General features: G+C 40.9%; 2 protein-coding genes across 4 annotated transcripts in view; one reads left to right on the forward strand and one right to left on the reverse strand.

The window, feature by feature from the left end:
• WNT3 (Wnt family member 3) overlaps positions 1–3,341 on the forward strand; it is a 48,488-nt gene extending 45,147 nt beyond the window's left edge. For 2 of the 3 annotated variants that reach the window (XM_033089055.1, XM_033089057.1), the window contains one exon: positions 1,230–3,157. The gene's annotated coding sequence lies outside the window, so the exon portion shown is untranslated. Of the gene's footprint in view, positions 1–1,229 lie in introns of all 3 variants that reach the window. The other variant, XM_033089056.1, reaches the window with a different exon arrangement.
• A 3,154-nt stretch (positions 3,342–6,495) lies between these two features.
• Positions 6,496–16,227, reverse strand: part of NSF (N-ethylmaleimide sensitive factor, vesicle fusing ATPase) — a 133,944-nt gene continuing 124,212 nt past the window's right edge. The window contains exons 18-21 of the mRNA XM_033090520.1: positions 12,844–12,978; positions 11,638–11,751; positions 8,589–8,644; positions 6,496–8,138 (exon numbers count right to left, since the gene is read on the reverse strand). Of these exons, the coding sequence (XP_032946411.1) occupies positions 8,120–8,138; positions 8,589–8,644; positions 11,638–11,751; positions 12,844–12,978 (324 nt within the window). The 3' untranslated portion in view covers positions 6,496–8,119. The remainder of the gene's footprint in view (positions 8,139–8,588; positions 8,645–11,637; positions 11,752–12,843; positions 12,979–16,227) is intronic.

Below are 16,227 nucleotides of genomic sequence, written 5' to 3' on the forward strand. Positions count from 1 at the left end.
CTGGGACACCAAGAGCTCCGGCACAGGGTCCAAGTGTTCTTGAGGAGGGAGCAGATTCCCGGGCCAAGCTGACCTCCAAGAGCAGCTCCCCCCAGGCATGCTGCTTGGTCTGGAGCCAGAGGCTGGGACCCCTTCTCCTGTCCTTTCATCCACACTGACACTGTAGGCAAAGTGGGAACTTCCGAGACAGGCTGGCAGGGACCACATGGACAGAGCCTCTTGCTTTTCTCTTGGCTACTCTGACTCAACAGTGAAAGTAGGAGAGAGAAGGGATCTTCAGGGCAGGATGCGTGCCCTCCACGCACTTGGGGGACAGTGGTAACCCCAGTTACCACTTGGCTTTATGCCACAGGAAGGCCTGGCTCCTGATCCTTTCTTAAGAGGAAAGCATCTTTTCCATCGCTTGTAGCTTTTGTCCGATGTCTCAGGCTAACCACAGATTTCCTACCTTACAAATACCAGGTTTATTCCTTGTTATTCAGATATTGTGAGCACAGTAAACTGGAAAGGACTGTGGACAAGGCAGGTGGCCTGGCTGACCCTGGGTGCTGACCTGTCACTAACTTGCTGTGAGACCTTGGACATGTCCCTTGAATCTTGAGTGTGTTTCTGCCCCTGTCAAATCTGTCGGACCCCGGGGAGCTGAGGGTTGACTGGGGATGCCTGAAAAACTCAGGCTTCAAATCCTTTGTGAGAGGTAAATATACAATGAATAAAATGTACACCTGGGTGTCCCATGAGCAGGACTTATTCATAATTATGTAATTCAAGAGACTTTCTCCTGTTTGGACAGCTCCTTATGAAATTATCTAGTGTGATACAAAAACATTGGTGCCCAGGAATCTGCTTAGTTGGAAATTGGACCCTACACCTGCCAGGTTTCTCTTAAGTCTCTACACAAAACGAATTCCTTCATTAGGGTCGTTACCTGCTACTGGAATTCCTGTCATGAGGCCCCAGCTAGAAGGTGGGGGAGGTGGGATTCGGTTCCCCCCACCAGACCGTGGACGCCAAAGCTTTACTGTTCCTGTAGACCATGTGTCCTTCCTCAGCGGTGGACCCCAAGTACAGGAGGGGATGTGGAAAAGCCACTCGAGTTCCCTCCCTGTTACCGCCAAGTCCAAGAGAAATGTTGAGATCTGTCAGCAGCCTCTGATCTTGGCACCCTTATGGGTGGTCTCCCTGGGAAAGCAGTTCTGCTTCTAATTCTTCCTCTTTATTTTCCAAAGGGCACTGGGAAAGGTGAAGTGTGTGGCTGGGCAGATTCACTGAAGTCCTATGGGGAGCAGGACCTAAGCCGGGCTCAGCCCTCCGCATCAGACAGCGAGGAATCCAGACTGTTGCCAGATGCACGTGTGGTAAATTACCTGGACCCAACCTGCCCACTGACTGGGAGGCCTCCCTCCCTCTCTCCCATCTTAAGTTTCTCACCCTACTCTGGATGGTGTGTGGCTTTTAAAGAAGGGGCTTTCTTTTTAGTTCTCTGGGGTCTGATAGGAACAGACCTGAGGCTTATCTTTGCACATGTTAAATAAAAATGGAAAAAAATTTCTACTCCAACAGAACAGGCTGGGCTACTGTGAGCTCTTTGCCTGGTGGTAAAGACATCAGCATGGGCAAGATTCTGTCTCCAAACTGCTTCTCATGGTGACATTCCAAGATGCCTGTGAGGTGGGAATTGCGAAGTAGGACAAACCCCTGCAGTCTCCCTTTGTCTGTCTACTCCCATTCCAATCTGATAGACTTTCACGTTCTGAGAAAAGCCATAGGTTTAGCGAGGATAAAGTGGTGGGGAGGCCCAAGGCAATTGTTAGAGTAGGGTTTTGAGTTTTGAAGAACTAGGAGTTCTAGGTGACCTGGTAAATTGTTTGAAGAGCAGCTGTGTGTTCTTCTCAGCCTCATTTTCTCTGTAACCCCGTTCTGCACGAGAGGCTCCTGTGAACTGCAGTCAGATCTCAAAATCTTTTTCTACCATCTGCAGTTCCCACCATTACTGTAGTATTTCTTTTCTTTTTTTGTAGTGGACATTGTAAATAGATTATGTATGGGGGAGGGGAGTGGCCTTCTCCAGCCCAAATGGTCTCCTAAAGAAAGGAGTGGGGTCTTTGAAAGGGGCCATTCAATCCCTCCCCGTCCTGCTCATCTGCAGATTCTCCATCAACACAGCGCCAGGTAGAGCAGCTGGACTCGAGGTCACCTTAGTATAAATTAGACAAAGCGTCAATGAGAGAGAGAGTAGCAGTCTATTCCTTAAGTTCCAATTTTGAGACTAGTAGATGGGGAGGGCAAAAATGATTCCTTGTTTTCCTCTCCAATAAGGACACGTCATCCTGCATCCTTTTCTGCCTTTGGCCTGTGTGAGTGAACAGAAACGCAGTTCTTTACCACAGATCTTCCGGCCTCACCTGCATGCTGATAGCTTCAATCCATGCAGTTGCCGAGGAGCAGGATTAGGTGTTCAAAGCGGGGCAAGCGGTCACCTCCCTTGGGAAAAGCACCTCACAGCTGAGTTCTCCTTCATCCACACTGGTCCTCTACAGTGTCCCAGAGGAAGGTAGCAGAACAGGCAAACGGATTCAACAGTGTGAACCAATCCCACAGTGCTGTCTTAAGGCGAGTCAGAAAGAGATGCAGCGGGGGTAGAGAATAGAACAAAGGTTTCTCTTCCTTTTCTTCCTTCTCTCTTTGGTCTGCCTAACACTGGCCTAAAATACCAGGTCAAGCAATCTTCCTGCTCACTCAGGCAGGTTTGCCAAGATGATCGTCTGGAGGCCATGCCTGCACTCTTGAATCTGTTGGCCACAAGCCCTGCTAAAGATACACACCCCGTCCCCGCTATAGAATCTGAAATGCCCCTCCTCGTCTCACCTTAGACTGAAAAGTTTTAAATCATGTCAACCGGATAATGCTTGCTTTATGTGAGAATTATTTCAGCAGAATGGATACAAATTTTCACAACAGTCTTTTCATATCTATGTATTCTATATTAAAAGTGACAAAGTCATGTTTCTGGGGCGTATTCAAGTAGCCGACAAGTAATTATTTAATAATAGTACATCGAGTGCATTGTAATCATTCTCGCCGTCGTCAGGTAATAGTATCCAATGGAAATTTCCTACCAACCTGCTGTATCCAAAGTTTTGTAAAAAGTTGTAGAAGTTGTTGATCTTTTTGATTTTATATTCAAAAAGTCTCTTTTTATAAATATTATTTATTATACAATGTATATACCTTTGAGTTAACTAAGATTATATATTATATAAATATATATATATTTGGAGAAAATATATTTCATCATGCAGTTTTTTTCTGTTAAGTCATTAAAGAGAAGGTAAACAAACTTAAAATGGATACATTGTACAATGTGTGGAGTTTCCAGATTCACGCTCAGGTCAAGAATATCAGGGTCTGAATGTGGTGGCCTCAACTTGCACTCTTAATTTAGTGGCCCAAATTAAGGTCATTTCCTTTGTTTTCTAAGCCAGATCATCTGAGACGTCATGGCCAGTAGGTCTGATCTACTCTAGGCCTTTCTACAGGCTTACTTTGTTCTAAATCAACTTCTAACAAAGAATTTCCAGTGTTAGAAATCAGCAATTTGGGCAGTAATTCATTTCATAGACTCCAGCTCTCCCAATGCACAAATTAATGTCACAGACACTCAAAGATGTGGCTCAAGGCCAGCAGACCATGACGCTGACCCTTCCTCACCCATGGTTTCAACTCCATTTATTGGGAAAATAGGATTTGCTCTGCTGAAAATGAAACGACTGCAAATGGCCCTCCCTTGCTAGCTCCACTCGGGAGCTAAGCTCCAGAAGGGGTAAGTTGGGCGGGAAGAAGAAATGGTGTGCCCTGAGCTCTGGGCTGTCTGCAATAAGTGTCACTTGAAGTTTCAGGCTGGTCTGGGCAGAAGGGACCCACCAGTGGGCATGCCCTAGGGAAGGGCTCTCTTTCCGTGGACTGCTGCTTCCAAAGGACTCGACTGAAGCTCACAAGTAACACCTTCGCAACAATGAGATGCTCTAACTCAGTTTTATGACATGAGACATACAATGGTTTCAGACCTACCCATAAAACGTTTATGTGGCACCGTGAAAATGTTCTTTTTCTTTCGTTTTCCTGATTTACCTTTAGTAAGAACAGATCTTACTCATTTCATTTCGTAGGAAAAAAAATGACAGCGAAATAAAGCGGTCTGCCTTGTGCAGCAGAGAGAGGCTGCCTGCGCCCCATTCAGACCTCCAACCTTAGATTAGGAATGGCGACTAGAAGTTCAGGAACTGCACTTTCGCCATGATGTGTCTTTATTTCCTCCCTGAGAAACTTAAACCACACAAAGTGTTGTTTTCAGCTGCGCAAGGAATTGGACATGGAAAGTGTACCAACCTCCCCTCATTCTACAGCGGCGCTCATCTTTGGTTTTCGCTTTTACAGAAAGCTAATACTCACCTACCGTAGCATTCTGGGTATTTTTTTTTTTTTTTACCTATAAGATTGCCAAATATTTAAATGGTCCCTACCAATACTTACCAAGGCCATTTGTAATCCTCTCTCTGATTAATCATACTCAATGATTAAAGAGAATAGTTTATAGCTGTGCTTGAACATTCAGTTCCTCCAGAAGCATAAATACTAATAAACATTTAAAAACACAAGGAAGTTTGAAAAATCCAAAAGAAAGAAAAGAGACAATAGAATGAGAAGATACCTTTCAAAGCAGTGTTATTTCATGAAGAAAGAAGGAAAGTGTGCAGGTGAGTTCAAGGATGAGGGGATGCAACACAAAAAAAGGCAAAAGGAAAGAGGGTAAGGAAAAAGCAGAGAAAAGCAAGGGAAAAGGCGATGGGTAAATACTTCTAGGTGTACCCAGGGGTCCGATGCTGTATCCAGGCCGGCCTTGGGGATATGGACACGAGTATGTGTGACTGACTGACACACACACACACTCACACACACACATTATTTCAGCAAAATGATGGCTGCTACACCATTGTCTTTTCTCCTAGCTTAACAGAGAACTTTCTAGGAGGCAAAAAATCATCTTACCATTAATCTTAAACTCCCAAAAGAGTGAGACAAAGTCTGTTGTGTGGAGACTGTATGCTGGGAGATTTTCAATCGTGAGTTGTCCTTGCAAATTCTGTCTTCCCTACTTGGGAATCTTGCCGATCCCAGGTCTATGTCCTGTATCTTAGTGCCAAGGGGTCCACACACACACCCTCTGTGGGCCCCGCTCCAGGCCCGTCTCGACACTGCTTGCCAGCTGATGAGAAACTTTAGATCATTTTGCAATAACTTCTGAAATTTACATGCTTTTTTGAACTCACACACGTCTTTCCCTGTCACTTCTTTGAAGAGGCTTATGGATCAAGTTGCCAGGCAAGGAAAATGAAATCTTGCTTTTACCTTCTGTGTTTGGGCTGGGTTGGTTGTTTATAGCTGACTCAGTGCTTCCAGAAGTCTGTTACCAGGATTTGATTATTATACACACTTGAATTTATCCCATTACTTGCTCCTGAAACTTCAAGGGGAGGCTGTTCACTGTAATTTTTAGGATAGGAAAAGACGGCCTTAAAGCAAAATCTGTTTTTCAGGTTTTAACCACCATTGTACAATTTTTCTGTTACATTAAAAAAAGTGTTTCAGTGAAGATGTACACATTTAGAAAGGATAAAATAACCTCCTTTCTTGAGATTTTAATTATATCTTCTGACAAAAATAAAAATATAGCCTGTTAACAGTTCATCCACAGGTAAAGTAATGTCCGGCTGCAGCTAGCAGACTTTTCCTCTGCGTTATCAGTAGGCCAGGCTATAATCTTGTATGCGCGCTGCCCGACAGCTTCGAGACTCCACCTTTTCAAGGCCACACAGGGAGCAGGGTGGCCTCAGGATCCCCTTGCAGGAGGGTGTGGGCAGCCCCTGGGGAGCAGCCCCTGCTGTAGAGAAGCTCTGAAGTGGGCCCCTTCCCACAGAGCCTTCTGACTTTCTGCGCTGCCTCTAGTTCTAACCCAAGCCAACTTGAAGGATCGGGGTTTGGGCTAAGAGACCTGATGTCTCCGAAACATGCAAAAAGGACGAAGGATACCGAAATGAAGAAATCGCTGTGACAGTGTTTGCGTCCCTTGGTTTGTACATTCACAGGAAGGAGTATTTCTACTTGAGAAACAATTTTCCTTTCTGGTTTAAACCCCCTGATGGCTCTGGTACACTTCAGTTTTTTTAATAAGGTGAAAGAGGTAAAATCAGTATAAAGATTCTTATTGTGCATTCATTAACTTTAAAAAAACATGCTGCCTTTGATCCGTTTTTCTTTTTAAGTAACTATACTTTCAAAATAATTAAAATCAGAGATTTTTAAATAAAAATCACCCATCTCCTTATACTAGTTATAACAAAACACCCAAGGGGGGGCTTTTCTGAGCCCCCTCTTCTTCATACATTCACATCAGTTATATACGTTGTTTTATATAAAATATTGATCTACAGAGTGTTTTCAAGTATATATACTCTTTATTGCATTCCTTCATTTGCATTAAACAATATAATATTTATATTTTTCAATATAGTTTTGGACAAAACACAAAGACATTAACGTCATTTAGTAAGAGACATAAGTTAATACAGTGTGTGCTGCTTTCACGGGAAGAGAAGAAGCAAGATCTAAAACAGGTAAGGGAGTCCAGGATACTGGCTGCTGGGAATCGCAGAATTTCACAGTACAATCCACTTTTAGAAAAGCCAGAGAATAAGCTAGGGATAAAAACCTGAAACAAAGTAGACCTGATGTACAAGTCTACCAAAAATATACAGAGGGCGAGATCTGGAGATAATTTGCCTTCTACCATGTGACAGATGACAGAGCTACACCCAAGTGCCTCTGCGGCAACGAGCCTGTGGGCCGTGCTCAGCACACTCGATGGCTTCCGACTCGTTGTGCTCACATTTCCTGCAGCAATGGGGGGAGACTGGCACGCTCGCTAACGCTCATCCCCAAACAGGGTGACCTATTTAAATCCCATCTAACTCAGTTAGAGTCCAAACCACCCGTTCTTTCCCCGTGGAAGAAGCGTGCAGAGGGTAAAGGGAATGTGTTACACGTGTTGGAATGGAGTTACAGGACTGAGGGGAGAGGCCAGAAAGTGGTTTATTTTTTTCTGGAGAATAGTGTTTTATTTCGATGCTAGATAGTACAGCTAATTTAAAATAAAGGATACATTCTAAGTAATTAAGCTAAGGAAAAAAGAAAAGTGGTGATGCGAATAAACCTTTAATATACTAAGGAACCGACCCATTTAGAGTTGGACACTAATTCGTGCTGAGAGGTTTGTAAATTATTTTAATGACGTCTTTCTTTTTACGGATGTATGCTTTCTCCATACATACTTTCCACAAGTTTTTAACAACATCTAACGAGTGGTAACGCTTAGCATATTTCTTACCACAGAGCAAATCGGTTACATTAAGGGGATGTCACAGCCAACACACTATGATCTGACTTTCTATTAAGAAAGATCTGCTGATTGCAACTTGGAAACATCTCTGAAAATGACTGAGAACAGCATCTTAGAAACCCAAAGCCCCATGTCTTCAGGCAAAGAGAACAAGCAGCTTTCTGGGAGAAGCTTTAACCAAACACCGTCACCTTCAGTATGAGCACAGGGAAGCTGTACGATAATCCCTTTGAGCCCATACCTCTATTCACTGTTCCTGGTTTACCTATGGAAAGTCTTCCTTCGAACTGGCCAAGTGTTGTCTTGCAACATCATTACATTTATTGAGAGGTTTGGGGTGGCAGCGGTGGTAGTAGGGGGCTGAAAACGTGTAGTATTCACAAGTATAGTATATCTCCCACGCCCAGGACTGAGGAAGAAGGAATGAGCTTGCACGGAAAGGGAAGCACAGCATTCTAACGCAAATTGGTACCTTCCACAAAACAGCATCTCAGTAAGCAGAAGGAAGGGCGTTTTAGTGCACGAATCATGCAGAGTGAGCACGTGTTGAAGGTAGGGAACCTTTCACTTCAGCCAGTATCTTGAGTGAATCTAGTGAAGATCCCAGGCCACTTTCATCTTGGTCGCTTCTCTTGGTCACTATGTAGTTGCAAACAGTCCATTTTAAAGGTCAAGGGGGCTACTGAAAAAGAAATACCCAAAACACACAACAAATAGATGAGGGTCTGCAAAAAGCCATTCATCACAAATCACTAAAAGTTTCTTAATGACTTTTCTAAATCTTTCACTGTGCGTTTGCTACTAGATGAGCATGTCACAAAAGGAAATGGTCACAGCTCCATGCATTTAAAAGCAGGTTCCAACAAATATGTACCAGTGAGTTTTTTCCTGCATTGTGACAAGGAAGTTTTGTGAAGCAGGACAGGGAGAGCAAACCAACAGTACAACCATTTTCCTTGCTTAGTCTCTCAGACCTGCAACACAGTGAAGAATTCTAATAAATGGAAACAAAGTTGTCCAAGAAATGTTGAGCATTTAAATTTATATGCACTGTACAGCAACTCAGAATAGGTCCTGGGATTTAAAAGAGTGGTAAGCCTGCTTGACAGTCTTAAGTGTGGTTTGTACTTACGCTCCTTCCTCTCTTAAGAGAGCCAAGAATTTTCTCACACGATATTCAGGATCCATCTAATTAGATGAGAAGAAATAAAGACGATGGGTTAATGGTGCCTTCTAATAACTATGCGCTTACTTCATGCTAAGGAAATGCTTAGTTTCATACTTTCATCAGTGCTCTGCTGAGTCACAGAAATGTGTTACCTGTTCCTTGACCAGTATTCTGATACACAGAAAAGCAGGTTGCATCATTCAAGAGCAGTGAATGGGATTTCCTAGCCTAGAGAGTCGCTATATTTGAGGTTCCAAATAACCCAGCTGGTCACTCACAGACACCTCAGCTGCGTGGCCCCTTAGCTAGCGCTATGTGAGGAGGCAGCACGCCAGAGAGGGCCAGTGTGGGTCCAGGTGGTGGCCACTCATGGTGTTCAAATGGCATCCAATTCATAGGACTCAACTAAGACATAAAAGTGAGACCAAACTTGAAGGAACCGATAATTGATGTTGATTAAACCCAAAAATGGTTTATTAATTCTCTATGATCGACAGTTTAGCTTTTCTTAACCTTGGTCTTCCTTGCATAGTTTCTTCTCTGCAATTAATGAAAAACATTGTGCCGAAACTAAAAAAACGAAGAGTGGGGCTGACGCCACTGACAGGATCTCTGGGTAATTCGGGTTTCCTGAGACTGAGAACAGTGTCATGAGTCTAAGGAAAGATGGAGGAGCTTTGGTTCAGGTTTTGGGTTCAGGCCATTATTATTAATTATTCATTTTATATTCATATTTATACCAATTTGTTTAACTATAGTCTCATTGGTCCACCAGGGATGTGAAGTTATCTAAAAAGTGATCATTAAAAATATCTTTAATTCCTTAAGGTGAATTTTTATTGTAAGAAACACACCTAACTTTTAAAAAATGTTCCAGGGCAGGAGTCTGTTTCCCAAGAGGGAACTCCCTGCCCTCCAGGAACAGCTTTCAAACGCTCTGTGCAGCTGTGGGTGAATGTGAAACTGGGTTCCCCTTCTAACCAGTTTTTTTTTTTCTTTCTTCTTCTTCTTTTTTTTTTTTTTTTAAGTTTTCTTCTCTTCTATCCCAGAAAAACATCCAACAGAAGTTTCAAATGTATCAAAGTTAAGAGGTCAGACTACAAAGGACTAAGAAAAAGTGTGAATAGCTAACAAAAGAAACAGTTTTCCTCTTTGGGAATAGAGTTACATATGAATCAATTGTCGAGTTCTTAAAAAAAAAATGGAACTGGCTGGAGCGCGGTTGTAGTCAGTACTTGCAGGTCTTTGCCCATTAAATATATTTAATATGTGTGAGCAACGACTTACTGACTTGCCTGTAGCTATGGAATTAAAAGTCAAGAGAAAGGGAGGAAAAAAGTAATCTAGATAAATGACTTTATTCCCTCAGGTGACATCCAGTCAGAGCAGATCCTCAGCAGTGTGCAAGTTTTAACAGAATTGTGTATAGTGAACAGAGAGGTAACATGACTTATATTCTGCTAAACTACATGCCTCTTCACTTAGGCTCCGTCTCTCTAAGGCAGATCTAAAGAGAATTCACTCAGCTGCACGAAATCCATTTGACATGAAGGGGTTCAAACTCAGAGGCCTATGAAGTGTCAGTCGCTGCAGATGAGGCCTGAGTGCCCCACTCTCACTTTCTACCCCACATACAGAAGAGGCATTAACTTGATCACTGACCTGCAGGCATGAAAGGAAGAGGAAGGGGTAGGGATTGGGGAGAAAAACCCACATAGTTTCTTCCATGCAATTATTGAGAGAAAAAAAATTTGTGCTGAAACTGAAAAAATGAAGAGTAGAGCTATCTGACAGGTTTATCTTCTTCCATGGAAAGAGCCAATACATTTGTATGTGTACCTTTACCCAGAAATACCCTAAGCAAAGTGATTAGTCTGTAATTTTGATTTACTGCTCAAAATGGAAAATAAATAAATTGGCTTAAAAATAGTCCAGCTGCAAGTAGAAGAGATTAAACTTTAGGTTTCTGAAAACTACAGTTTTATTTTCAAATAAATTTACCAGCAAAGATTACAAAGCATTCACTTCGTGTTTATAACTTGTTACTGGTCCAAGAGCCTATTTCAGGTGTGAATGAAACTTCCCCTCTGCCACCCACTGCTCACAGTGACCGAATGGCAGACTGAACAGTAACACACAATGCTTAGAAGGCAGCCCAGGTCCTGGGATACATTCAGTCAATGCAAGTTTACTGAGCACCCTACTATATGTCTGGCTCTGTTCCAGGGGTTGTATATTTAATAGTGAGAGACAGCCAAGGTCCCTGAACTCCCAGAGCTTGGTAAGGATAAATTTATTATCTAAATAGCATTATCAGATAAGCACAAGATGGACACAGGATGGATAAGTGGAGGGGTGGAATTCCAAAAGGAGAAAAGGTAAGTTGCCAGTAGACATGAAAAACTCGCAAAGAAGTTTCACTTGTCTTTGCTGAGGCAATAGGCTGGGGCAGTTTCCTATGTGATCTTGGATGCTTCAACCCTACAGTAGTTTGCATGAAATTTCTAGGAGCCCAGCCAGGGGAAATGTATGGGGCCAAAGTCTAACCTGCACAACTCAATTACCTTGTCCCTTACCACGGTCTTCCAAGCCCCTTTTGGTACGTGTGCAGTAGCTTCCAGACCTCGGATGGATGTCAGCCCACTCCACCAATTGGCTGTGACCTTGGATGACTCATTGATACCCCATGTGGGACAGTCGGGGTTCGTCTCTAAAATGAGGAGACGCAGAGCAATTGCTCTTTGAAGTCCTTTCTAGTTCTAAGATCTAGTGACTCTGGAAACTAAAACTTAAAGTAACTTTATAATCTTCTCTTCTATTTTTAAAAAGCGGGAAAGAAAAGTACCAATGTTATTGTTTGATCTCAGAAGCAGGCTACTAATATCAACTTGAGTTCGGAAATAATATGAGAATCATAACAATTAATTAAAACCTTAGCAAAAGGAAATATAAGACCTCATGGTACATCATGAAGCTTCTGAGTCTGACTCATACGGAGGAGGAAGCATCTTACCTGTAGGGACATTTCAATCAACATTAGTAACTTCTTGATTCCTATCCAGACCGGCTTCCCTTTTACTTGCTGTGCAATTGTGGTACGTTCCTTATCCTTGAAGTTGCCCAAAAGCTACAAAACAATAAAAGTAACAAAAGTATTTTTACAATAAGAAAATCAACAGCATTATTAGTTAATTCTCACATTTATCCTTAAAAAAGCAGTGATAAGGACTAGCTGACTGGTTCAAGCTAACAGGATTCTCTCATATTTTAAAATCTAATCTGACCTTCCTAAAGCCATTAGTGTAATTATGAAAGTGAAAACTGGTATCCTAAATCCTGTTTTCCCATAGGCCTCCACTGTAATTTAGGGATATATTTACTGATGGTGGTGGGGAAATAGCTTCAGTCCATAATAAATATCAGTTAAAATTTTTAACATTCCTTTCTAGGAACAATCTGTATGTGTCAAAGCAGACTAAATTGAATTCTCTTACCCTACTCCAGCACAAAAGCTGCTCAAACAGGTAACCTGAAGACATTTATCATATAAATACTTTCCATTTTGTTGGGAGTATGCTCCAATTTTATGGGTCTTGAGGATTTTAAGAAGCCTTCATCACTGCTGAATAAGTCACTAGATAATATTTTCAAACAAATCTCACCAAGTCATTTGTGCACACTGATAATCAAAAGTTTAATGAAAACCTATTTTTTTTTAAATTAAAGACTTTGTCATCCTCAAAAATACTGAAGAAAACATTTCCATATTATGAAGTTGTTAGTAAAGTAGTTCCCTTTACTTCTGTAACTTTTTTGAAGTTTCTAAGGTTTTAATCATTGCTCCAATTTATTAAATAAATACAAGTAAATGGGCCGGAGCTACAAATGACTGATTTTTCCATGTATTGATTACTTTGCCTCCTTCCTCCCATCCCAAGTTTCTGGTCCATCAATACGCATTAGTCGTGTTGGGCACAGAATAATTCATTCCTGGCAGGTTGTGTGCTGCTGACACTGAGAATGGGAAATTTACTCTCACTTCTAAGTCATCTCTTCTTCCTTTAATTCCTGAAAACAACTGAAGGTATAGCCCAGGTCCCATATTCTAGGTTAACAGAGAAACTAAACACCAGGTGCGATGTCTGGCACCCTTTAGCATTTTTTTCCAGCCTCAACTCCTTTCTTAGAAACAGTGAGCAATCCATTGACTCATTCTCACCTCCAAAGCTTCCAACAGCTGCTCTCCTGTGGCAATGTTGGGCACGTGGATGGTGGTGCTGAAAGCATTAAGCATTTCCATTTCCTGAAGGACATCTTTGCGGCTAGTGGTCCCAATGATAAGAAGCTTGCGGCCCTGATCATAGGGAGAAAACATGTTAAAATACACAGGATAAAACTGATTGGGGGGGGGTCGGCCCGGTGGCTCAGGTGGTTGGAGCTCCACGCTCCTAACTCCGAAGGCTGCCGGTTCAATTCCCACATGGGCCAGTGGGCTCTCAACCACAAGGTTGCCAGTTCAATTCCTCGAGTCCCGCAAGGGAAGGTGGGCTCCGCCCCCGGCAACTAAGATTGAACGCGGCACCTTGAGCTGAGCTGCCGCTGAGCTCCCGGATGGCTCAGTTAGTTGGAGCGCGGGCTCTTAACCTCAAGGTTTGTGGGTTCAACTCCCACAAGGGATGGTGGGCTGAGCCCCCTGCAACTAACAACGGCAACTGGACCTGGAGCTGAGCTGCACCCTCCACAACTAAGACTGAAAGGACAACTTGATTTGGAAAAAGTCCTGGAAGTGTACACACTGTTCCCCAATAAAGTCCTGTTCCCTTTCCCCAATAAAATCTTAAAAAACAAAAACAAAAAATTGATTAGGGAACTAGAGTAAGCCTAAACAATATCCATTTATTTAGTCGCAGAAACGCAAATGATCAGGCAGTAGAGAAAAAAAAAATTCAGAATTTTCCTCTTGAAATTTCAAAGAAAAGTATCAACAACATGATTCAGAAAGAGGCAATAGCTGTTTCTTCTCAGTCACATCAATAAAATAATGGCTTAGTAAATCAGGGAGATACGCAAACCAAATAGACACTTCAGTATATATTTTTCACAAGCAACATGGTAGATGGTGGGAATTGGGGAAAAAATGAAATGAATGAATGAAAAGTCTGTATCACCTACTTAGCAAGCCTCTATTATGCTTTTTAAGGAATAGGGTAATAATAATAGTTTACATTTCATTTAACATTTAACTGTGAAAGGCATAATGCTTTACATAACTCTCATTTAATAGTTTTAAATTTCATTTTTATTTTTTACCCCAAAATACACAAAAAATGTTTAAAAGCTATACCAGGCTTATGCCACCATTCCTGATTCCCTCTCTCCAGAGGCAACCATTTTCAACTCTCTTAGCTTTTCTCCTGGTATTTACTTCCTTATCTTTAAATAAGATAACACTATTATTTTAAGATTTTTGTTTTCAGCTTTAAATATTGCTTACCAATTTCCTATTATGGAAGATGGCTATTTAATATTAATTTTGCACTTACCCCTCCTATGTCCCTTTTCTCATCCTGCCAATATAGTTATTTTACAGTCTTTGGTTAAATCTATATTCAGTATTTATTATGATTGTATAAACGTGATTTATGGCTAAGCCATGTAGTATACTATTGATTTGGGCAATATTTTGTTTTTATTAGTTAATAATTGCCATTTCCCCACTTTGCTGTTTACCAGGTACCTATCACAAGTTCATCCCCAAACAATCACAACAATGAATATCCTTTCAATACATTCAAACATATCAGGGGATTTTAAAGTTTTGTTTTGTTTTCTTGAAGACATTCTCCTCCTGAAGGCCTCTGTTCTCAGAGCTCAATCTGAACCGACTGCTCTCTAGGTCTCCTGCACAGCTGCAGTTCTAGAACGTTCCTCTCTCCTTGTTAGAACCCGTTTCCTAGCCTTCCCTTTTCTTCATTTATTCTCTCTTTTCCGTGGTGCATATACTTCAAAAGCTTCTTGAGAAAGTTGGCGTATGGAAGCTAAAAATTTCCTTGAATGTCTGGAAATGCTTATATTCAACTCTTAATATTGTACACTGTATTTGTACTTGATAGTTTAGCTAGGTATAGAGAACAATGTTAGAAATAATTTTCCACTGAGAATTTTGAAGGCATTGCTCCACTGTCTTTTGATGCCAATTTGATTTTCTCTGTTTCTAACTTTTTAAAAAACAAACAGTTTTAAAGAAATCTTTTCTTTATTCCTATGTTCTGTAATTTCAAAATTATGTGCCTTGAGATAAGTCTTTCTTTCCTCATTTTGTTGGCACTAGATGGGTCCTTTCTAAACCGGAAACTCGTCAGTTCTACGAAATTTCTTTGAGATTTCCTTCCATTCATTTTCTGTCTCCTGCAGTGCACCTCCATCCCCTCCCCGCTCAGAACCTCCATTAGTTGGATACTGGTCTACTAATACTAATCTTCAAATTTTCTTTCTTTCTATTTTGCTCCTGGTTTTTATTTCTTTCTCTAATACTTTTTAGGTTAGCATCAACTTTATCTTCCAACCTTTAAGCTCTTTTAATAATATATTTATTAAGCTATTAAGCTCTTTTTATAATATATTTTTGATTTCTAAGAGCTCTTTCTGGTTTCTTGAATTTTTTTATTACATCCTATTATATTTCATCGATAACAATAACTAATTTTAGATCTCTGTGAATACTTCAGATTTAAAAAATGTTTTCTTCAGTTCTCTGCTTTGTCTTTTTCCTCTGAGTTCCTTTTTTTTTTTCTTTCTATTTGTTCACTGGAGGCTTTCATCAAGAGTATGGTGACTGTTGGATTACTATTTATATTTAAGAGTTAAACTAATGACTTGAAGCTCCGAGACTGATAGGATGATCAGATAAGACTTGGCTGATTATTGGGGGGTCCCTCAAAGTTCAGGATGTGTTAATTTTTTTCCCAGAGAAGAATCTTCCAGTCTTATTCCTGAGGGTTATGAAGCCTAGTTTCCAGCATACTGGAAGTAGGTCAGGGAAGAGTCTGAGCATCTCACCGTTCAATATGGAGACTTTCATTTACTCCTATTTGCAGTATGGCACCTCTTTAGAGCAATTGCTCATTTAATGTTCATTATAAAACTGAGAATTAAGTACTAGTATTAACTCTATTTTACTGATGAAGCTACTGAATCTCACAGATATAAGTAATTTGTTCAAAGATAAACAAGTAATAAATGACAGAGCCAGGAATCCAGAATCCAAAATTGTATACTGACTTTCTTCATGCAGAAAAATGTATTTTAAAAAAATGTTTACTTGGAAAATGGAAGAGGAACAAATTTTAAACTTATGTCACTAGATTTATATACACTCATTCCACAGAAAAGCTTTTAATACAATCATTAAACCTATTCACAGATCTTAGAAACTCAGTTAAAATAAATGTGGAAATAAATCATGTGGAAATTAAAATAAATGTAGGAAAAGATTTTAAGCAATTGAAGAACAGATGCCAAAACAATTTCAATTTGGGTTTTGTAAACATTATACTACTACTCTCAATAATGCATACTAACCTGTCTCAATCTTACTCATTGT

Source organism: Rhinolophus ferrumequinum, chromosome 21 (assembly GCF_004115265.2).
Source record: "Rhinolophus ferrumequinum isolate MPI-CBG mRhiFer1 chromosome 21, mRhiFer1_v1.p, whole genome shotgun sequence".
NCBI lineage: Eukaryota > Metazoa > Chordata > Mammalia > Chiroptera > Rhinolophidae > Rhinolophus > Rhinolophus ferrumequinum.